Source organism: Dreissena polymorpha, chromosome 1, assembly GCF_020536995.1.
Source record: "Dreissena polymorpha isolate Duluth1 chromosome 1, UMN_Dpol_1.0, whole genome shotgun sequence".
Taxonomy (NCBI): domain Eukaryota; kingdom Metazoa; phylum Mollusca; class Bivalvia; order Myida; family Dreissenidae; genus Dreissena; species Dreissena polymorpha.
Genome location: NC_068355.1, coordinates 138,392,860 through 138,417,484, shown reverse-complemented (window position 1 = coordinate 138,417,484; position 24,625 = coordinate 138,392,860). Strand labels below are relative to the sequence as shown.

The window sequence follows — 24,625 nt, the reverse complement described above, 5'->3', positions numbered from 1 at the left end:
AGGTCAATGTTAAAATTGGGTTAACTGAAGTGATATCATACGATATTACATCCGCACAGTAGTGCAAGTGTACTGTGACACTTTTGGTAACATGATATTCATATATATTACCTAGATTAAGAACGTTGTGTACTTTAAAAAAAAGTTTCAAACAATTACCTAATATTAGAAATTTAAAAGCACCAGGTCAATTGAAGTCCTGCTTTATGCCTATATCCACAGAAACCTTAAATTTCCGTGGCGACTGTAAAGATTTATATGATTTGCTGGAAAGTAAAAATGACATCCTTTTGTGTTCCATTTCTTAATATACGTTGACTTAAATGCAATAACAAAACTAGTGATGTTTTCCGGTAGATTGATTTTATGAGCTGTTCCTCTGTAAATCATTTATGTTTTGTTCAATAATTATAATGTCTAGCATAATATATAACAGCCGTATATTGTACAGAGGTATTATGTATACATATCAATGTTACAACTTTAAAGTATATTTTAAGATGAACATAATAGTGTAGACATTACCACATTGGAATGTGCTTAATAGTTAGATTATGATTGAAACTTATAAAATAATACGAATGAGACTAGTTCTGGGAAAATGGGGCTTAATGAAAGTGCGTTAAGTGTGGACCCCGATTATCATGAGAAGTCCGTGTAGGCTAATCAGGGGCTTCATTTGCCTTACAGAGTCGGTTTTCGTTTAGCAGGGACTTTCTTTAAAAGGAAAAATACCATAAAAGCGAAAAGTGTCGTACCTAACTCAAGCCTGTGAGGACTGTACTGGGGCGTAACGTGCATTAAGCCGCGTTTTACTAAGCGAGGCTCGAGTTTTAATTTTCTTTAAAATTTACACCCTATTAAATTGTCTTCATATTATATATCATACGACATTTTATTATTAAGAATTTTTGGGATTAAGGAAGCGCCGAAGGGTTTAGATTCGACAGTGTGGGATATTTCGGTTTGAAATCCGAAAACGGTAAGGACACCACCAAAGGCGTTAGTGTGTGTAAACGTGTGTGTAAAATTTGTAAAATTGAACGTGTCTACAAAAAACGTGTTCTACTTTAAACTTAAGAAGACATTTAGAACGGAAACACCACCACGTTAAACTACTTAATATCTCTTGTATTCTTGATGAAGGTCGAGAAATCCGCCGCAAATTTCCACTCAAAAGGCTTATAAAATTACTGATGGTGTTGCAAAATTCATAGTCAAGGACTAGCGGTAAATCTATGTGGTGTCCAATTATGATTTATGTTATCTTCTTAAAGATATTCAAACAGGGTATTTTGCATCATCTGCTTCACATTTTACTTAGCAAGCCTTCCAAAATGTGTATGATGAAACTACGTCCGCTGTGTAACAAAATATCGAACTTTTATCTGCACTGGCCATTACACAATATGGTTCGGCCAGTCCGCTGCTTGAATGACAATTTTGAAATAACATCATTTGTGCTTCAAACAATTGAACGTTCTGTCTGTCACACAGCAAAGAACATGTATGAAATGTTGAATAGTGCACTGAAAGATTTAATAAGGGAAGGCCTAAAGCCCGACATAACAAAAGATAATGCATACACTACTGCCAAATCTGTGTGTAGAAGTGGCCTTATTCATGTGAGCTGTATGGCTCATATACTACATCTTGTGACTCAGAAGAGCATGAAACTGTATGGCACATCTGAAATCTTGAGGAAAATTCGCAGAACAGTTTGTTTATTTTATCATAGTTCCACGGTCGCCAGCATTCTGAAATCTTATTATACCGCTGCATTGATATCTTCCTGATATAACTTTGCAGGAAATATTTTTATGTCCCCCTCCACTATAGTGGGGGACATATTGTTTTTGCCCTGTCTGTTGGTTTGTTAGTTTGTTTGTGCAAACTTTAACATTTGACATAACTTTTGCAATATTGAAGATATCAACTTCATATTTGGCATGCATGTGTATCTCATGGAGCTGCACATTTTGAGTGGTGAAAGGTCAAGGTCAAAGTCATCCTTCAACGTCAAAGATCAAATATATGGGTCAAAATTGCTCATTTAATGTACACTTTGCAATATTGAAGATAGCAACTTGATATTTGGCATGCATGTGTATCTTATGGAGCTGCACATTTTTAATGTTGAAAGATCAAGGTCAAGGTCATTCTTCAAGGTCAAAGGTCAAATATATGGGGACATAGTGTTTCACTAACACATCGCTTGTTTATATAAGTTAACAGGAAGTTCTTATATCAGCCGATGATAGGAGGTAGTTCATATTACGCGGAATCAACTATTAAGTACTCATTTTGAGTAACATCGTATCAGATTCAACAAAACAAACAATTTGATACCAAGATGTAATATATTTAAACACAAAATGCAACAAAAACAGCAAAAAACATGTTTTACAGATATTTAGCGCAAATGGTCATTTCGCCAATATTAACACTTCAAACGACAAAAATCTTATTCTTTCGGGCTAAAAATGCAGCTTTTTAGCAATCTTTTCCATTCTTTATTTAAAATCGGGGACATAGATGTGTGATCAACAGAAAAACAGGTTACTGCCCTCGGCACGAATGAAATAACGGCTCGGCAAGCCTCGCCGTTATATTATTCTAAGTCTTGCTTGATATATTACAAAAAGATCAGGCAGTTACCTGTTATTCTCTATATATCGGATTGGGCTGAACAAACCTGTACCCAAATACAAGTTAATTCAGGAGGAAGAAACCAGCTGGAATTCCAGCTTTGACATACTTTGCCTGGGTAATTGTTATCAAATATTTTTATAAACAATTCTTCCTCTGTTTTCGTCAGAAATGTCTGCTATATCCGTCCTGTTTTACCTTTTCTCTTGATTAAATAATGCAGGTGACCCTCCGAGGCCACCATACCTCTTACTCAAGTGTTACATGAATGATCTGCAACTTGCGATTCGCTGATGATATTGACCTCTTGGGTGTTACCAGCAATAAACTCCACGACCGATTCGCTGATGATATTGACCTAATTGGTGTTACCAGCAATAAACTCCACGACCTCACCAACAGAGCAGGAGCATAATGAACATGTATCATGCTCTATACTCGTTATATGCATGTTTTGACGATTGAAAAACATCCTGAAAATTATAAAGCGTTACAAACGCGAAACGTTTGAATAATTTAGAGAGTTCTGTTGTTATCGTTTATATTTATACGTAAACAGTACACTGCGCACAATATTTGCACGTATGGCCGAGTAGTTTATTTGTTAGACCTTAGCTGCTAGGGTCAGTGGTCCGAGCCCATTTGAGGATTACTATTTATTTTTTTTATATTGTATTCTACTTTTATGCTTGAACTTTCAGTTCCAACATTGACATGTATCAATATCGAGCATTAAATGACAAACTTAAATACGCGCCAAATCTGTGAAAAAGGTTCCTTTAAAACGTCTTTAGTCTCTACCTTTATCATGTTTTAACCACATCGCCGGGAAATGAATTACATTACATTCATTCGCGAATGTTTATTGAAATATTGGAATGATAATGTTTATTACTATGTTTATATTACCAAGATCACAAAATGAGCGGTTATCATAACGGAAAATTAAACAACGACAGTTATAAACAACGTTTGACGTGGAAATAAATTGTAACCTTCATTTAGGCCAAAACAAAATAATGGTGTGGTTACGGTTACCCGACCGAGCCTATTACTTTACTGCGACCCTACAACATTTTATTCAAAATGAAATCTAAAAAAAAATCGAATCTATCTTGAGATGTCACCAAGATGGGTTTATTGAGGTGTCTTTTGCCGCGACTGAAGGTATGTTTTTCATGGGGGGTGGGGTAAAACAGTGATTTTTTTTTCACTGAAAAATGCATTGGAAAGGTGGTTGTTTTTGTATATGTACACATCTTGAGGTAAGTCTATTTACATATCTTAACATTTCTGCACAGGAGTGGCGGTGTTTTCATTAGGATAAATGAAACACCCAAGGCCAAAACTCTCGACAAATTCCATAAATTTAAACAGTACTTCTCTTGTCCCTGCTTCTATTGAAAATCATCCATGCCAAGGCTAAAAGAAACTAAGCACAATTTTTTCAAGAAATGCCTAGGCTAGGGGAACCTATGCTCAATTTTTGTGTGTAAAGTCTAGACTTAGTAGGGGGAACCCAAGCCCAAATTTTTCATGAAATGCACAGAATTTTCCTGAAAAGCTTGGGGAAGCCATGCCCAATTTTTCAATTCAGAGTTTTTAATTGCATTGTGCATGTTTTTTGAAAATTTGTGTTTTTGTTTTATATCCTGTTTTTAAACCTGATAGTTTTAAATTCAGCATGTCAGATAGAGCTTGTTCTAGTTTTAAAAAATGTGTACATGTATATACTTTTATTTCTTGCCAGAAGTACTGCTGAAGAGAGAGCTTGTTCTAGTTATATTTGTTTTTTCTGTTGATGAGGGTATGACTATCAAACAGGTGTTAGCCTTAGTGATTAAGCCATGTTCTTCAAAGTGTTATCGGTTTTTTTTCCACCAAAATTTACAGTTTTTTTCTCTATATAAAAAGTTTTCTGAAGTTTGTTTTTGATATGGATAAAAAGTCTGCATGGCTACAGCCAAGTTGAAGCCATGAATTGACCATTCATACTTATCATCAGTTAAAATGGTTTTTGTGCTAGATTGCCTATGTATGTATTGGAAAAAAGCCGTTCAACAACATAAAATAAAATACAAAAATAAAATGTTTTTCCTACCTACCTACCCTATTTTTTTTGGCCCGTAACCTGAACCACAACATTATTTTGTTTTTGCCTTAGTCTTTTTAAATGTTATTTGTTGCCAAAAACCTTCTAACGCTGTCAGCGTTATTTTTCATCTATATGCTTTATTTTTGAATGTTTACTTGACTCAGCGGCAATTGCCTCTGTATAAGACATGACATTCAACATAAAAACAATAGGTTAAATCAAATAAAAAAAGCATTAAGTATCATATATATAACACTTTAAGACAAACAAGAGTGCATTACAGTGGTGCTGAACTCATATAATACAGAAACCATGTTATTAAGTTCCGTAGCATCTGAAGTCGACCTTTGCGCACTCAGAGGTCTTTTACGACAGACAGTATTTCTGAACCCGTCGGTTCAAGGCGGGGATCAGGTTATGATAGGGTGAAATGAAAAGGTCACAGGGTCATAACAGTTGTATGCGACAACAGCAATTACTATTACACTGGTTTAACTAAAGTCGAGACTAGTATTGTCATTTAAAGGATCTAATTATTAACTGCGAATTTCAATTTAACTTTCAAAGATAGGTTTATCATTTATCAATTTAACTATGTTAATATTCAAATATTGTATGTAACACTGTGACTATTACAAAATGCCATAATACTTATTGAACATACTTTGTTTTTACTGCCAATTTTCATGTAAAGAGATTAAGCAAGAAGCATTATAATTTTACAAATCTTTTGCAAATTATATAAATGAGAAGAAATTTACATGAATGTGTTTAACTAAACAGAATAATAAACCATTATAATTTATCCATTTACGAAATGTAAAAGGTTATATAAACTATTATAGACTTTGATCATGTCAGAAGATTTACTACTTGATTGCGAACATACAGCGAACCATGCTAATATATGGCAAGCGGTACTAATTTCGAACATTGATGGTTATAATGATCAAAGCAAACATAGCTTTATCAACATAATTTTTTTTTTCAAACCCCTAATTTTGTTTTAGGGCTTATTAGAAACTTAACAAACATTTGGGAAACTAACGCGATATTGTCACGACTCTGACTTTTGTGAAAGTAAATATCTTCGGAAGCGGTAGCGAATCGTGTCAAGGTACATTTCTTTTAGTTAAGAAGTGAAAAATAAACACTTTTTATAAATTTTGTCAAACGTATCATTTATTATTTTCATTATATCACACATTTATGAACATAATACATTTATGTCAATGATAACATTACATGAGAAAAGTAAGAGTTATAAGTTAATAATTATGTTAAAATTCTGCAAGTTTTCTGTTAAAATTCTGTGAGTTTTCTGTTAAAATTCTGCAATTTTTCTGTTAAAATCCTGCAAGTTTTTCTGTTATATTTGTATGTTTATATTTCTTTTTCTTATGAGGTTGTCAATTACAAACCATCAACTTTCAAAGCCTTTGTCTTTCTTTTATTCTCATATTCTTGCGTTATCACCTACCGACCCAACCGTTCTGGTTAGAGTGATTCAAACTCAGAACTCACGGCCTTTTATACTCTCAGAAATTATGTTACCGCAGAATTCTGCTAAGTATTAGAATGTCATAACGTGAACAGCAGAAGACTGACAGAATCACCAATAACTTTGGATTGTTTAATGAAAAATATAACATTTCAATATGTATTAACAATATAATATATACTACTACATAAATTACCTGCATATTTGCTATTTTAAATGCAAATAGTATTTTAAAACAATAAAAATTGATGCAGTATAAAAACAGTTTACAGCAGATTGTTTACGTAATAGTGACGTCATTCTAAGCTACAACGCCACCTAGGGTTAAATAACACTAAGTGAACATGTGTACAATAACTTTACACGAATCTGGATTTAAACTCCAACAATCGCGTAGCTGGTAATCCAGGTAAATTTTCAAGTCTGTTATCATTAGAGTCTCATACAATACTATAGCTTAACTGCAGACAGCATTCGAAACATAGGTTTAATATCAAATAGTCAATAAATATTACACCACCCACTAAGGTTTACATGTGTTACATTACCCCCCTCTTAACATTGTTTGTGTCCTCACTAAACTATTAAGTTCATATAATCACTTAAACAATCACAATAAATAAATAACTCCTTTTCAATAAATAAAATTTATTAATTTAATGTCTAACTATCGACATTGAACAATTAATACAATACAAATTAACAGATGGATAATATATTCAGCATATATAACATTCCGATAATAACAATACTTATCACCTAGTGCTGTAAAACACAAGTGACAATAATAGGAACAAACATGTTAACAAGTAAGTTATGAGCAAGGGTTTTAAACAAATATATTAAACATTGTGATGCACATGACATTTTACTTATTACAACAAATTAAGTACATATATCAAAATTGAGCATGGATAAGACTAGAATGTTTCCTCCTCTATCACAAGCATCTCAAACAACAGAGCATGTCAAAAGTGATTAAAACATTTGGAGGAAATTCCGATCTTTTTAAAGATAAATTTTACAACAATGCAAAGGGCCAATGCTCTTTAAATTTACCTTTGAACATCAACATAAACAATAAAACTACAACAACAGTAACAACACATCAAATGTTAAATAAACTCTTTGACTATCATTAATCTTGTTATAATGCAGCAATGTTTTAATAAATAAAATGACTATGTTTACTTCACATTTCATAGTATCAATTATTGGTTGCCAAAAACAAAAATGACAATTAAGGTTGTAACCGTCGGAATTATTTAGTGCATTACGACCTTTGCTGATCCGAGTTTTACACAGTTTGCATGGTTTAAAGAGTTGCTTCCCTTTACCAGCCATGCCGTTAGAATTTCTATTCAAATTTCGATTCGTTTTTTCTAGATTATTTACATGTAATGGAAGGAGAGATACCAAAACTCGGTATGTTAACAATTCATTAGTATTGAATGTTTAAGTGCGTTAATTGTTTCTATGGCAAGATTCTAGTTATTTCTTGAATCTGTTTCGAAATGTAGCCGACCACTAAGTTTGTAATTTTGGATGCATTTGCATATTCGGATTTAAGACATTATTTCCATATGCATGTTACAATGAAAATTGGTATAAATTTATGATTTTTTTAAATGGCAAAGAAGTTACTTATGGTTAGCTTATTATGTTTTTCAGGAAACCAGTGCAAAATAATTGCTGTGCAAAACACGTTGTATCAAAATCTAATGTGGGTATTCACTGGCTTTGGCGGGAACAGTGGTGGCCTCCGCATTTGTTGCCGGTAAGGATGATACCCTCGACCTCGTGAACTCGCAGGAGATGGCTGGTAATGACTGTTGGCCTTCGCACAATGACTGGTTCATTCTCCTTTCTATTTTGAATGGGAGGAACAACAAAAGCTGGAACAACAGCCCTTTTCTCCGCTTTGAACTCACGGAGTTCATCAACTAATTGGCCCAGCGCTAAGCCCATCGTATGAACCGCTGATTTCAGTTCAAGAATCTCAGATTTGAGATCATTTATACAAGTGTCACAAGTTGACGTCGACGATGAAGAAGACGAAGACATGGAAGATACACTCCATGGAGATTTCGTAGGACACAAAATTCTTTTATTGGAAGAATGTAATGGTGACTCTGGAAAGTCAAAAGGTGACAAATCGTGTTCACCTAACATCTCGGGCAAAATGTCAACAGTAGGGGTACTGTGAATGGAATTCGTTTTTAAGCCTGACGATTCCATTGCAGATTTCAAAATGTCTGAAGACTTACGACGACTGTTAAAAATCAAACACGAATCTTCTATTGAAAAGCGAACAATGTCCAAGGAAGTTGGAACATATGGATTGACATTTTTGATTAATGAAGCATTTTCATTTACGTTTTCATTATTAGCCAACATGGCATTTACAGTTGCCTCATGTGGAGGAAAGTTACATTTTTTTAACATGACGATATAAATCCACTTCGGATGCACACACAAATTTGCAAATTGCACAATAAAATGGAACTTTGTCCAAAGCGACGTGTTTTTTGTAAAAATGATCAAAAACTTTAGATTTTTCGCCTTGATATTTTGGAAGGCAATGTTGGCATTCAAATATCCTGCCTCTATTGTTGATGTAAGACATTCTGAAAATACACAAAATTTTGTTTTAATACATGTTATAATATTGTAATACAATTATTTTTAATCTTTTTACCATGACAATCATTGTTATTAATGAGCTTAAACAGCATGCAAATAATAGTTTATGTTTCTGGCAGAAAAACTGGCAGAATTTATCTGCATTGAATTTCTTTTATTTGGAAATCCATTTTGGGGGACAAGTACCCTTGTAAGGTTTCAATTTGTCATGATGTACAACTTTCACATCAGTCACAGATTTGAAAATTGTAAAATATAATTTTGGTCACTAATTTTACTTTGGATGAGATATGGACCGGAGTATGGTGTTAACAACTTAGTGCATACTGCTTCTTTTCTTCTCACATTTAAATACCAAACAATGTCACCAGCATTGTACTGATTAAATGTTTTTCCTGACCCGTTCAAATCTGTATGTCTTTTAGCAGCATTTGTAAATGTTCTCTACAAATTTGATGGCAAGTTAGCATTTTATTTTTGAGTTTCAAGACATAATCACCATAAGAGGAGATCAATTCATTTTTACTGTTTGCAAAACTACCAAAAGCAATCTCAGCAGGTAGTCTGACCTCTCTACCCAACATTAATAAATTTGGCGTCAATTTTGTAGTTTCATTGGGAGTAGCTCTATATGCTGCTGCTAAACAACCTAAATTTAAATCCCAGTCAGTTTGATTATCAGACAGATAAGCCCTGATCATGCGTATTAATGTTTTATTATATCTTTCAGTTTGACCATTGCCTTTTGGGTTTCAACTTGTTGTTCTCGTTTTCTTAATTTCAAGCATTTCACATAATTCTGAGAAAATTTTACTTTCATAATTGCTTCCTTGATCACTATGAATAGGAATAGGGCATCCAAATCTTGCAATAACTTCATTTAGTATCACTCGAGCTGTTGTCTCAGCTGTTTGATCAGGTACAGGTATTATCTCCACCCACCTCGAAAAATGATCTGTCACTGTTAAAATGTACCTATTACCCCTTGGAATATAAGGCAGTGGACCTAAAAAATCAGTGGATAATATGTCTAAAACATTGCCTACTGTGAGTGTTCCTAACGGAGCTTTTGGATTTATTGTAGGTGTCTTGTTAGCACCACAATTGTCACATTGTTCAATCCATAAATGAATATCTTCCCTAACACCATACCAATAGTATCTCTGTAAAAACATTTCTTGTGTCTTTTTGCGACCAAGATGACCAAATAAGATACTGTTATGCATCTGATACAAAACATCTTTTTGTAATATCTTAGGAATTAATAATTGTAAAAATATTCCTGAATTATCCTTCTTATGAAACGCCTAAAAATCAAACCATCCTTTATAATCAATGCATCCCAGCAATGCAAATAGTGACGTGTAACCACACTTTCTAAATTGGACATATCCCCATTAGGTTTGCTACCCAATGACAGCCATTTTAATATAGGCCCGATATCTTTATCTTTCATTTGCAAATCTATTATGTCTTATATAGTAAAACTGTTTGACCATGTAATGTAATCATCTAAGGAACCAGTTTTTGACATTGTAGTCATTGATCTACACACTGAACGATACACAGAATTGAATTTCAATCTGTAAACAGTCACTGTAATACGTACTGTTAAAACAAGACTTATTGTCTCAAACATTGACCTTTTCATTAGGCCAAACAAAAAATATATTCCATTCAGACAACAGCTGAACAACAGTAATAATAATAAACAATCAACACTTCTTGTTGATTCTATATTTGTTCCAGTATCTGTAACCTTGACATTTGACATAGACTCATTTACTACATGTATGTCGTTGACCTTTGAATCAGTAACTGAACAATTCTTTAAAGGCTCATTGTATATTTTGTTTGTACATACATTTTGACTTGAAATATCAAGGATGTTTGAATCCATTTCTAACGCTCTTTTTCTACACTTGAAACATGGTCCACATTTAAGCATTTCCTCGGTATCAATATCTTGACAATTACAATCTTTTGGATTGGGACACCTTGACAAAGCATCAGCATTGCCATGTTTTTGACCTTGCCGGTATTCAACTTGGAATGTGTATCCTGATAGGATTTCTATCCAACGTGCTATTCTGCCTGTAGGCGATTTCAGGCTAAAAAGCCAACGTAACGCCCTGTGATCTGATCTCACTTTAAATTCTCTACCAAGTAAATAATGACGAAAGTATTCGACAAAATATCGAATAGCAAGTAATTCGTTATCTGTCACACAAAAGTTTCGTTCTGCTTTACTCAATGTACGACTAGCGTATGCGACTACTTTTTCTTTTCCATCTTGTATTTGACTTAATACAGCACCTATACCAAAATTACAAGCATCACAATCTAAAATGAATTCTCCATCATTTATTGGTAAAGTCATGAAATCTGGATTTGTAAGACAATGTTTCAATTTGTCAAACGCTATTTAACATTCATTTGTCCATTTCAAAGAACTATCAGTCTTGGTGAGATCAAACAATGGTGTTGCAATAGTACTGAAATGTTTTACATGTTTACGATAATACGAGCAAAGACCAAGAAATTGTTTAACCTCTGTTACATTCTCGGGGACCTTCCATTGTAAAACTTTACTTACATTACATGGATCTGGTTTGACACCTTTAGCAGACACCCTGTATCCAAGAAATGTAACCTCATCTTTCAACAACTCACATTTTTTAGGCTTGAGCTTCAGATTTGCCTGTCTAAATCTGTTTAAAACCTCAGATAACCTGTTTATGTGGTCATCCACTGTGCTTCCAAATACAATACAGTCATCAATATAGATGATACATGTTTGCCATTGTAGACCCTTTAAAGCAAGTTCCATAACTCTTTGAAAAGTAGCTCCACTATTGGTCATACCAAACGGCATAGAGGTAAACTCATACAACCCATACTTTGATGTGAATGCTGATTTGGGAATGTCATTTTCATGCAAAGGAACTTGAAAATAACCTGATGTAAGATCTAGTGTTGAAAAATATTTAGATCCTGCTACTGTGTCAATACATTCATCCACTTTTGGTATTGGAAATGCATCTACTTTAGTGACCTTGTTTAAAAAACGATAATCTATGCATGGCCTTATTGTGCCATCCTTTTTGGTAACTAAACAAAGCGGTGAAGCCCAAGGGCTGTTTGATGGTCTTATTACCCCTTGGTCAAGAAGTTTATCAATGGCCTTTTTTTTCTTCTTCTTGATAAGCAATTGGAACACGCCGAAAAGGTTGTTTGATTGGCCGTGCATTGCCAGTGTCAATAGTGTGCTCAGTTAAATTGGTAAGGCCAATGTCATTTTCATCCTTTGAGAAAACATCCTGGTATTCTATAAGAACATTTGCAATCTTTTTAATATCAGACTGATTTTTGTCTTTAACTCAGTCAGTGTACAGTGTTTTTAAATGTTCTGGTATTTGCTCACTTATGCTGTTATCATTTGCTATTTTAATGTTGTCCTGAGAAACATTTCTTAGGACTTTGTTTTCAGGTGTTTGAACAAATTGTAATCTCCTTATTGAATTTGTATTGAGGTCCTGCATATTTTCTGACTCAAGTAATTGTACTGGGTCATTTGCTACGAATTCTGCTGTACCAATCACTGTGTCTTGATTGATTGAAACATCATTAGGAAATGGATTTATCAGTCTAACTTTAACTGTTGGGGCACTATTGATATTTGCTAAACTTGTGGCCATCATAACAGGGAAATTGTTTTTAAAACTAGCTGATGCCTCAATTAAAATGTCAGCACACTTTCTATTGTCATCCATTTCATATCTGTCTACATATGCATCAATTATTTGTTCTGTATAGCCATTAATAACATAATGATCTGCAGACTTAACTTTCCGTACAGTATTATCACTGTATTCATGACATGTAATTTCTGCGCCATTGAGTAAAATTTTGTTCTGACTAAGTATAATATCAGCAGGTTTGCCGTTACTTCCTTTTAAAATGTCCATACCCAGTAAAACATCATCTTTTATATCTGCAATAATGACTTCTAATTTTGATTTAAATCCATCAATTAGCAATTCTAAATCACATTTTCCAAAATCTGTCAATGGTTCCCCACCTGCATGTAGTAATTTGTCTTTTTTTGTAAAGATGGTTTACATGAATCATTAATTCTATTATAAATATTTTTGGAAACTACAGTTTTTTCTGCACCAGTATCAACAACGTAATTAACGTGCACTCCTTGAACACATCCAGCAATATATATACTTTCTGACAATGGGAAACCTCGCCTAATAGGATTATTTGCTGGAATAGCAACATTACTTTGGCCTTCAAAATTTTGGACTGTCTCTTGGCCATTTAAGTCAGTCCTATCTAGTTTAAACATGAGCCAGGGGTAGCATAACTGTAGCTATTGGTGTTGTTTTGATGGTGCCATTGATTTTCACTGCCTTTATTGCTTTGATTTTGACTCGTCAGTTGTGTGCCATTGGTGTAGGCATGATTTTCTCTCCCTTTGTGCATATTACTTTGGGATGGGAATGCTGATGGCATTTTACACTGTTCAGTTATTTGACTTTGCATGTTTTGTAATTTTGGGCAATTTCTTTTTATATGCGATGGGTCATGACAATAGAAACATTTCCTGTCATTGTTCATTCTGCTTTTAATGTAACTGTTTGTATGTGACCTATCCTTCATAAATTGGGCTTTTGGTGCGGTGTTGCAACTTTTGTGAAATTCTAATTGGTTTTGTTGGGCAGTCAATGCATTTAATTCTGCTCTCACAATTTCTCTCAATTTGTCCATGTCATTGGTTTCTATTTTATTTGATAGGTTCTCATGAACACTGTTAACCTCTTTCTTAATGAGCCTTGTTTTATTTTTACCTGGTGCAATTCTTGCAACATCACATTCTATATCACTGTTATCTGAATCAGTTAATATGTGTCGAATATTTTCATTATATGACCTTTTCTTTTGTTTTGTTTCTTGGAAACATACTGTTTGAAAAACAGCTTCATCAATATTTTTTGGTTCTTTTATGAATTCTACATGAAAACGAGCCTTATCATCAATTAAACCATCAAGGAATCTTCTTAAAAGATCCTCTTTTCTTGTTTCTTTATCACGATTGACATGGGCTTTGTCATACAACATTTTTAATTCAGCAGCATACTCTTCTGCTGTCTCCCGAAATTTTTGATTTCTGTGACTGAATTGTACCCAAAATGTTTTAGAGGTTTCAACTATCCTGAATCTGTTTGAGAGTTCTTTGCATAAAGATTTGTAATCTGACCTAGTGTCACGGTTCAATTGACCATAAACAAATTCACCAGCTATTCCCTGTAATCTAGGTAATATTTCATCTAATTTTTCATCAAGTGTCCATCTTTGCCTCTTTGCAACATCCTCAAATCGGTTAAACCAAACATTCCATGATTCTTTACCTGTGAAGGGAGGTAATTTCGGATAATGTTTGTTTCCCCTGTTAACTTGCATTGATGAATTGGACATAAGATTATCTGGGTCAGGAATACTATCACTATCAGTATCACTCTCACTGTATGCCAACCTGTGACTTTGAAGTCTGTTTTGCCTATGCGAGTCAATAGATTTATCCATATTATTTTGCAAATCTAGATTTTTTAAAGCATTTGTTAACTCCTGGGTTACGTGTAATAAAGAATTCTCAAGGCTTGCAACTTTTGCCTCAATGTTTGAAATACCTTGACTCATTGCTTTATTATCATGAGTGTCGCCAGCACTCATATGTAACTTTGAACTAGTCATACACTGTGACTGTCCATTATAAGAAGAACAACATTGTTCATCTGTGTTAATAATTTGTAATTCTTCACTATTTGAATGTTCAACATTCTGCCTCTCATTCCTAATTTGAATGTTATCATTTTCTTCACGAGCTCTATGTCGTGTTAACAACATATCTCTGTCCATAGTTAAAAAAAGATTGAGAACGGTTTAAAAAAAAATATAAATAATTTTCCAAATATAATTTATCCATTTATTCTAATGCAAATCCATTAAATCTGAACATTTAAATTCTGCAGAAATGATACAAAATTGGTAGTATGGAGTTTTCGCTGCCACCAAAATATGTCACGACTCTGACTTTTGTGAAAGTAAATATCTTCGGAAGCGGTAGCGAATCGTGTCAAGATAAATTTCTTTTAGTTAAGAAGTGAAAAATAAACACTTTTTATAAATTTTGTCAAACGTATCATTTATTATTTTCATCATATCACACATTTATGAACATAATACATTTATGTCAATGATAACATTACATGAGAAAAGTAAGTGTTATAAGTTAATAATTATGTTAAAATTCTGCAAGTTTTCTGTTAAAATTCTGTGAGTTTTCTGTTAAAATTCTGCAAGTTTTCTGTTAAAATCCTGCAAGTTTTTCTGTTATATTTGTATGTTTATATTTCTTTTTCTTATGAGGTTGTCAATTACAAACCATCAACTTTCAAAGCCTTTGTCTTTCTTTTATTCTCATATTCTTGTGTTATCACCTACCGACCCAACCGTTCTGGTTAGAGTGATTCAAACTCAGAACTCACGGCCTTTTATACTCTCAGATATTATGTTACCGCAGAATTCTGCTAAGTATTAGAATGTCATAACGTGAACAGCAGAAGACTGACAGAATCACCAATAACTTTGGATTGTTTAATGAAAAATATAACATTTCAATATGTATTAACAATATAATATATACTACTACATAAATTACCTGCATATTTGCTATTTTAAATGCAAATAGTATTTTAAAACAATAAAAATTGATGCAGTATAAAAACAGTTTACAGCAGATTGTTTACGTAATAGTGACGTCATTCTCAGCTACAACGCCACCTAGGGTTAAATAACACTAAGTGAACATGTGTACAATAACTTTACAAGAATCTGGATTTAAACTCCAACAATCGTCTGTTATCATTAGAGTCTCATACAATACTATAGCTTAACTGCAGACAGCATTCGAAACATAGGTTAAATATCAAATAGTCAATAAATATTACCCCACCCACTAAGGTTTACATGTGTTACAATATGATCACATGACAATACATATATCGTCGACAATATATCGTTCGCGTGTCACGAGGGGACGAGGGGACAACGATCTAAATCAAGTCTTTTTTAGATCGACTGAATGGCAACAGGTTGCGACGGTCGATTTATTCGATGGTATAATTATACTCCACACATGTTGTTTTAATCCAAAGTTTACTTGATTTTGCAAAATTTCAAACTTTATTATTGCAGAATAAAGATGAAACAATAAAAAAACAGGATAATATTCAATATATAAATGAATATAAATACAACTATTAAACCATAAATACTAAATTTTTAATTTACAATTATAATTAACAACACGTTCTTTAAAGTTTCATCGTCAGCAATAAAAATTATTGCGAATGAATATGTAAACATTTAATAACATTAATTTAATCACCAACTTCAATTATTTGGAATAGTTGAAAATAATTATAAAACAAACACATACAAAAAACATATGAGCCTGTCCTTGGTATCACATCCGAAGCCTCTAGAAGCAAAAGGTAACACGCTACCACTATTCCACGCAGTCTATTAAATTTCGAATGTAATTAAAATCATATATCGGTAATACATGTTTTTGCTTATGATTTTTCTTTGACATTTGACGAAACACACGTCAATTGTATGAAGTAAATCATCATAGAGGAACAGTTGTTTTTCCTTCAGCCGAAACCGCACAGCATCCTGTTTTTTTGTCATTTTCAATTTACTAACACTGAGACAGTATTTATAAAACGTCCACTAAAAGTTCTGCGCATATATAGGATCAACGTGGATGCTGTGATCAAAAGTATCATTTAAACGTCCTGTATAGTTAAAACGCCCACTTAACGTTCTTCACAGATCTAGGATCGACGTGGACTGTCAACCGACTCGGAATCAGAGTCTTCATGTGATCTTTTACGAGAACCACTTGCTGGTGGCATGCAAAGCAGAGCCATATTGATATTCATTGGCTCTTCTGTTCCACTGTCTGCATTTGAATTGTTGGACGACGAATCATATTGACTGTCAGATTCCGAAGTGTCTGAATCCGAATCTGAGTAGAGATGTCTGTTGGATTCGTACCTCTGAGATACAAAGAAAGTCTTATGTTAACGTGTTTATTTAATTATATCTTAAACGTATGTTTTGCTTTATTTGAGCAATTGTTGTAATAATGTTTAATGACTTCATTTAAGGCCCGTGTATCACGAAATTGTTCTACAAAAAAGGTATGAGCTCATATAATAATTATTAAGAAATGGGCGAGTTGTATCGTATCTGTAGCCTATTCTTAATATTGTAACTGGAAAATAAACGTTTTACGAAACAAAAAGTATGGTGAATGTTCATTACTCACATTGCAAAAATCTTCTATTGCCGATTTCTCTGTGAGCACATTATTTGCAATACGTCGGTACATTCTCAGGAAATTCGGCTTATGCTTTTCTGATAACGGACCTTTATTCAAAATGCACTCATGAACTTTCTTTAACGCGTTTATCTGCTGTTGAAGTTTTTGTTTACGTTCTTCGCCTAAAACAAAGAACGCAATGAGAAAACACTATAATCGATGCAATTTTCAAGCTACATTTTATTGTGGCAATTCCATCACACGATTAAAACATTAAAGAAAATATACAAAGAAAACATTGTTGTACACAATGTGATGAACAACGAACCAAATGGAATCTCTTTTATCCAAGAGTCCAACGTAAATGCTTTCATGAAGTAGGCATCTGTAACGCTCGCATCTGATTTGGAGTTATCTTTCAAGAGATCAAGAACACCATCACGGTCGTCCAAGGCGTCTTTGAATCTTAACAGGCGTTCAAATAGTTTAGCCCTGTAGCTTAACTTAGCTTCAAATTGTGGCCGAACATGTCTACCCATTACTCGATCGCGTTCAATCAATTTGGTGAATATTTCCAAAGCTTCCAAATAATAAGTTTTCTGCTTTTCGTTTATACAAATATCGTCCTGGAGAAGAATTTCTGCCTTTTGAAAAAGGACAGTACCTATATTAAATTCATAAATTGTAAGATACGGGTGGTCACTGTTCCCGATATATTTTTGCAAAATATTGACGGCATTTGAGTGGTATGCATATGCTTCATCATATTTATGAACATCAAAACACACGGATCCTTTCAGGTTTACGATCATAGACATTAGCACCGCAATGCTTGAATCGTTGCCTTCCAGTTCATTACACATGTGTAATGACGAATCTAGGTTTTCGATAATTGCTGTTTCATTTACTATCGGTTCTGGTAAACGTAACAAACGAATATGTTGAAAATCAAGATCAACTTTTATACTTTTTTGCATGCCTTGGTTTGTTATCAATAGCAAGTGGTATTCTATATCAGTTGAAAGTAGGAAAGCTTCTTTAAATGTTTTCGCAATCAAACAGCCTTTCAATGCTTCTAGTTGCCAATAGCAATATAAAAAATAGTCATTTAATGCTAAGAACCTTTCAGAAAATTTCTTGAAAAACCTAAACTTGTCTTGAGGAGGCATTTTGAGAAGATCAAGAAGTTGCACCAAGACATCGTGAAAAGATTTGTTTCTCTGTAATTCCACTTCTATTGATAACGAAGTCTCAAAAAACAGTTGAATAATGGCACTATTTTGTTGCACAGCGGTCACAACTTGAGAATAACTTTTGTGCACTTTTCCGTCCAGGCAATTTAACTTTTTTTGCAAATACTTGCACAAGTTTTCTTTTGCATTGATTATCTCTTCATGTTCGACATTTTGAGCGCGATATGTTAAAAAGTGGGCAATCAAAGGCTGTAATGAGTATCGGACGCCCTTGTTATCGAAAAGGAGATTACTTGGAGCTGGGGGCTCAGGTTGAACAAACTGCCGTGTGACAAGTTCTGACATTAATCGGTTTGAATCCTTCAGAGATAAATTAAGAATTGCGACAACACATTGCATATCAATCGGAATAGTTCCACAAATAGCTAACATTCTCAAGAAAGTTTTAGAAGCATTATGCAATTTTGCATATGCATATTCGAGGCATTCTAGTGTACTTATTATTGACATACACAAAAGTTGTTCAAGCTCTTTTTCTGATTTCAATGGATTATATGATTCGTCATTTGCCAATGCAACTGCGACAGTTTTAATTGCAAGAGGAACGTTTCCACACTTCCTCAGTACAACGTTTGCGTGGCAAGGGGCCAGAGATTTCTAAAATAGAAATACAATATTGTAATAAAAAGATGACGTAAAATAACATGTTGAATAAATAAGATGGATAATACATTGTACAATCCGATTACCGTAATCTACACAGGAAACGTACAGGCCTACAGTATAGCCTCAAAAGAGTTTGTGCGTCCATGGATGACAATGGTCCAAGGTTATAGTGACACAAATCTTCTTCCGAACTTTCAAACGGCAGCCGGGATGTCATAATCCATTTGACGTTTTTCTTTAAATTATTAATCATAAGTTGAATAAGGAAACACATTTAAAATACGCAACACTTTAAAGAATGTACATTGTATGCACGTTTAACAACCGCGATTTACTTCAAATTTCACAAAACTTACATGGATGCGCAGACAAAACTTACATGGATGCGCAGAAGAGAATTTATAGTTGCCGGAAACTCTTTTTCTCTTTCGTATACGTTCTCAACATTGTCCAAAAACAGCAGAAGGTCTCTTCCTTCTATGATTCGCATGAAATATAACTGATTTCTAAACAATCTAATAACTGTTCTTACTTCTAGTTGCGCGAGTAAAATAAAGCTAAAAGCCGATTGTTTCTATAAGCAAGAAAACAAAGATCAAACTGTTTCTATTTTGTATTACGAATGAGACCTAAAGGTATTATGGTTTTTGCTTAAAATGGCAAATCAAATGTATTTCGAATAAATTTAAGACGATATTCCGCATGTGTATAGCGGTACTTCATTAACATTTAACTATTAATGGTTTTACACATCCAATATTCGGTAAAATGTGCAGAAAGTAAGATAGTGTCCGTGACAAAAAGAAACTATGTAACATAGCATTTGTAAACATGTTATAAGCCTCAAACACTAGAAACACTGTGCTTATAAATGTATGAGCAATAATATGTGTGTACTTGTAGTCATATGGTTTCTACTATCACTTTCGAATACTTATACAAGCATGTACATGAGAGATGAACACGGTTGTTTATTCATCAAAATCGTTAAACAAGCAATGTTTAATTTATTTAAATAATTATGTTCATAATGAGCTTTGAACATAGTTTCTCTCTACCGATATTGCGGTCACTTTGGCAAATGTTAAGTGAAAGCGTCTCATCCAAATATATGCAGAAAATATAGCGCATGAGAGAAGTATTTATAATTGACAAAATATTTTTACATGATACTTCATAGAAACAACAGATAGGTGTTAATTCCCCAATAAATAAATTAGTAAAAAATTATCTACTAATATTGTTTTTATCACCTAACTGCTGGTTAACATATCAATTTTACTATACAATAATGTAAGCATTACCTTTATTAAGCGTCTCTTTAAGACAGACTGTGACGGTTTCAATGCTAAGATCTTCCTCGACATCTTCATTGAACGATGCATTAAACTGCTTGATGATCAATTTCATCATAGTGCTTAGAAACTGTGTTTGTCTGTAACCAAAAATGTTGTTATCAAACGTTGATAGAGTCAAAAATACTAACAGCTGTAAAGCGAAAATAAGCAAGAGAAGATAGTGAGGCTTTAGTTACATGTACCATCTAGAAAAACATAAATCATGCAACGGAAACATGTTTTCAATCATACTTTAGGTTCACTTTTTTGACAAGTGTTTTTTTCACATTCTTCATCCTCGTGCAAACTTCATTTACAAGCGTCGTTTTACCGAGGCCACCTTGCCCATACACCCAGACTCCTGCAATAAATAAACATTTGTTTTTGTCTTTAAACATGGCGGCATTTATCGAATGCTATGTTAAGCGCCCGATTTGAATTGCTATAGGACTAGCGTTTGCAACGTGGTCGATTTGAACGTTTGATTTCTTACTTCAAACTATATTTGGAACAAAACAGTTTTTCTCTGTCTTTGTGACCATTGACCATTCTATCGTGGTGAACCCAGCTTAAATCATTATTTTTATTAAATGTTCTATTGTTTGAATCGTCTTGTATTGTATATGTAATCAGTTCTTTGTCTTAAATAATATACATGGGGAAAGGAATCTCTCTCTTGTTAATGTTTTTAAAGTTTCATTATGCCTTTATATTCCATCTTTTAAAACATTGTCATGGTCTTTGACAGTGGTAAAACAATTATAAGAGTACAAACTATTAAGATACATATTAATCAATATTAACAAGAACCTTTTCGTGTCCCAATTTCCATTTTAATATCTTCCAATTCCTTCTTTCGCCCGATTAAATCGTCATGATAAAAACATCCTTTAGCCTCAAAGTATTTATTAATATAGTCTATAAACGGCTCATATGTCGTTGTATTGTGAAGTCGCATTTCACTGAAGATGTGTGAAAGTATTGTAAGAGCCTGTGATTCCAGCATATTGTTTTCTAAGTAGTCGAGTAATTCGCTGGGACTCCAATCGTCCTCCCTCGCTAGGAATTCCCCATACACAGGACCAAGATGTCGCTTCATTAACTGCAAGATCTGAAATGCAAACGGTGGTCTTTATTTGCTTAGGTTGAAGACATATGTATTAATTAGCACGTGAACTTTTTCATTAGAAATTCAAAGGCATACCTATATATTCTTCATGCATCAACAGTTATCATTTTCTTATAATTAATAGTAAAATATAAACCAACACAAAATACATCATATATCACATTGCATCAATATTTCGCAGATATATATACATGCGTACATACATACATGCATACATACATTTAAAGAAATTCGACAAAACACTTTGTAGATTGTGTCGTTATGAAACCATACATGTCCGAAAATAAAAATAAGAAGGGACAAAATTGTCACAAAACCAGGTTTCAATTTGAAAAAAAAATCTGATGAAGGGAGACAACTCAAACTGAACTGATTGTTTATAATTAACCCCCTTTGAATCAAAATTAATCTGTTTTTAGTCGTGGCGACCTTGACCTTGGAGATATTGACGTTATTCTTTCCTGCGACACACCGTCCAATGATGGTGAACAAATGTGCCAAATAATTTAAAATCTCATGAACGTTGGTCAAAACATTGGTTTTATTGATTTCTCGGACGAGTTCGAAAATGGTCCAGATCGGTGAAAAAACATGGCCGCCATTGGGCGGGGCATTTTTCTCGATATGTATATTGTGAAAACATGTGAACACTCTAGAAGTCACATTTTTGGCCCAATTTTCATGAAATTTGGTCAGAACATTTGTTTCCTTGATATGAGAGTTGAGTTCGAAAATGGTTTCGGTCAGTTGAATTACATGGCTGCCGGGGGGGGGGGGGGGCAGTTTTCCTTATTTGGCTATAGAGAAACCTTGTGAACACTCTAGAAGTCACAATTTTTGCCCAATCATCATGAAAGTTGGTCAAAACATTGGTTTTATTGATTTTCCGGACGAGTTCGAAAATTGTCCAGATCGGTGAAAAAACATGGCCGCCAGTGGGCGGGGCATTTTTCTCTATATGTACATAGTGAAAACATGTGAACACTCTAGAAGTCACATTTTGACCCAATGTTCATGAAATTTGGTCAGAACATTTGTTTCCTTGATATGAGAGTTGAGTTCAAAAATGGTTCCGGTCAGTTGAATAACATGGCTGCCGGGGGGGGGTTCCTTATTTGGCTATAGAGAAACCTTGTAAACACTCTAAAAGTCACAATCATCATGAAAGTTGGTCAAAACATTGGTTTTATTGATTTTTCGGACGAGTTCGAAAATTGTCCAGATCGGTGAAAAAACATGGCCGCCAGTGGGCGGGGCATTTTTCTCTATATGTATATAGTGAAAACATGTGAACACTCTAGAAGTCACATGTTGACCCAATTTTCATGAAATTTGGTCAGAACATTTGTTTCATTGATATGAGAGTCTGCCGGGGGGGGCGCAGTTTTCTTATATTTATACATAGTAAAACAAGCTTGTGAACACTCTAGAAGTCAAATTTATTGCCCAATCATCATGAAACTTGGTGAAAAGATTGGTTTTATATATATCACATAATTAATGCCATAAGTATTGCCCTTAGGTTGTCCAAAGTTTCATTATATTATACAAAATCCTTGTAAACACTCTATAGGTTACACTTTTGTTTCAGATTTTATGAATCTTGGTCATAATATTTATTTTTGTAAGCAAAGTTTGGTGTTTGGTAAGGGGGGTCAACTCAAAATATAGGTCACAAGATCAAATCTTACAAAAACAAAAACACTCCATATGCCAGAGTTTTGGTTCAATAATGATGAAACTTGACCAGGATGTTTGTCTGGACAATATCTAGGTCAAGTTTGACGTTTGGTAAAGATTAAATGAAACGACTCCTCACAGGTGAGCGAACTAGGTCCATCTTGGCCCTTTTGTTTAAAGATATTTCTTGCTAAAATTAAATGCCATGCCGTCAACAACACAATTTACGGAAATGTTAACATTTAATTAATCAATGTTCCTAGCCGAGTATGCTAACTTACTTCAGTACCATTTCTGTCAGAGAACAACATTTAAACTATGCTAAACTCTCTCTCTATATATATATATCCAGACTTCTTTCAGGACACAGAGATTTTAAACAAGGCTAATTAAGTTTACATACCGAAAATGTCTTATTGTAATGCTATCTTATTTGATTAACAATGCGTTGATTTGATTGGAATTTGAAAGAAGTCAAATCAAATTCCACAAACAAGTGAAAATTACTTCCATTACTACAAGGTCTTTCTTATTCCATACACATGTAAACTAACAAATAAGGTAATTAACACAATGTTTTATCTAATAGTTAATTATTTATTCACAATTCGCAATTTATTAATGGAGCACTACACATAATCCCAGGATTTACACAAATGCGATTACCACATTGATTAAAAATATATGACTAGGCTTGACACCGTTTTCAGGGGGGGCTCGTAACGTCTCACTTGTATCAGACATATTCTCATAAATCAATAAATAATATCCCAAAGCATTCACAATTTTAATCAAGCAGCAATTTCACTGAAACAATATTATGACTCGGAGACGTTAGGATGTAAATAAACACTAGATTGCAACACATTCTGCAAGAACAATGCAAATGAGAGTTTACACAATGAGACATTAAATTCAACATGTTTGACAACGATTTAGCAACGTATATTTAGCGCGCTAAAAGACAGTTATACCGTCGCGTATTGATTTTCCAGGTGTGCATTGCTACCTGAATTAAAGCTTATGTTCTTACCTGGTACCGCTGGCAGGTATCAAGTTCGCTGTCCAGTTTGTTCTTAAGCTCTTCCAACACGTTTAATTCGCCCGGTTCATCCATTGCGCATAACTAGATATTATATAAACATGTAAACAACAGGGATGTAAACTGAATCCAAGTGTATTGCACAGTTGATAAGCGAGAACATTTAGAAAACGAAATTATAAACTCATTAGAGCATAGGAAGTTGACTCGACGCATTGATACGCGTGGTTGAAAACAGAGCTACTGTTACGTCGGTATGGAAGGCTGGATTGCCGAATGTATACCAACTGTT

At 33.9% G+C, this 24,625-nt stretch overlaps 1 protein-coding gene across 2 annotated transcripts; it reads right to left on the bottom strand.

Annotated features, from left to right (window-relative positions):
• Window positions 1–7,029: 7,029 nt before the first annotated feature.
• On the bottom strand, window positions 7,030–24,539 carry LOC127851749 (uncharacterized). Of its 2 annotated transcripts, XM_052385627.1 has the most exons (8): window positions 24,325–24,539; window positions 21,293–21,593; window positions 20,735–20,843; window positions 20,450–20,580; window positions 19,525–19,622; window positions 19,229–19,380; window positions 17,293–17,468; window positions 15,093–17,020 (listed from the first exon to the last, which is right to left on the bottom strand). In XM_052385627.1, exons 1-7 carry the CDS (start codon window positions 24,406–24,408, stop codon window positions 17,456–17,458), a joined length of 888 nt encoding a protein of 295 aa, XP_052241587.1. In that variant the 5' UTR covers window positions 24,409–24,539; the 3' UTR covers window positions 15,093–17,020; window positions 17,293–17,455. The 2 variants fall into 2 exon arrangements, with proteins under 2 accessions (XP_052241579.1, XP_052241587.1); XM_052385619.1 differs by lacking the exons at window positions 15,093–17,020; window positions 17,293–17,468; window positions 19,229–19,380; window positions 19,525–19,622 and adding an exon at window positions 7,030–8,872.
• Window positions 24,540–24,625: the final 86 nt, after the last annotated feature.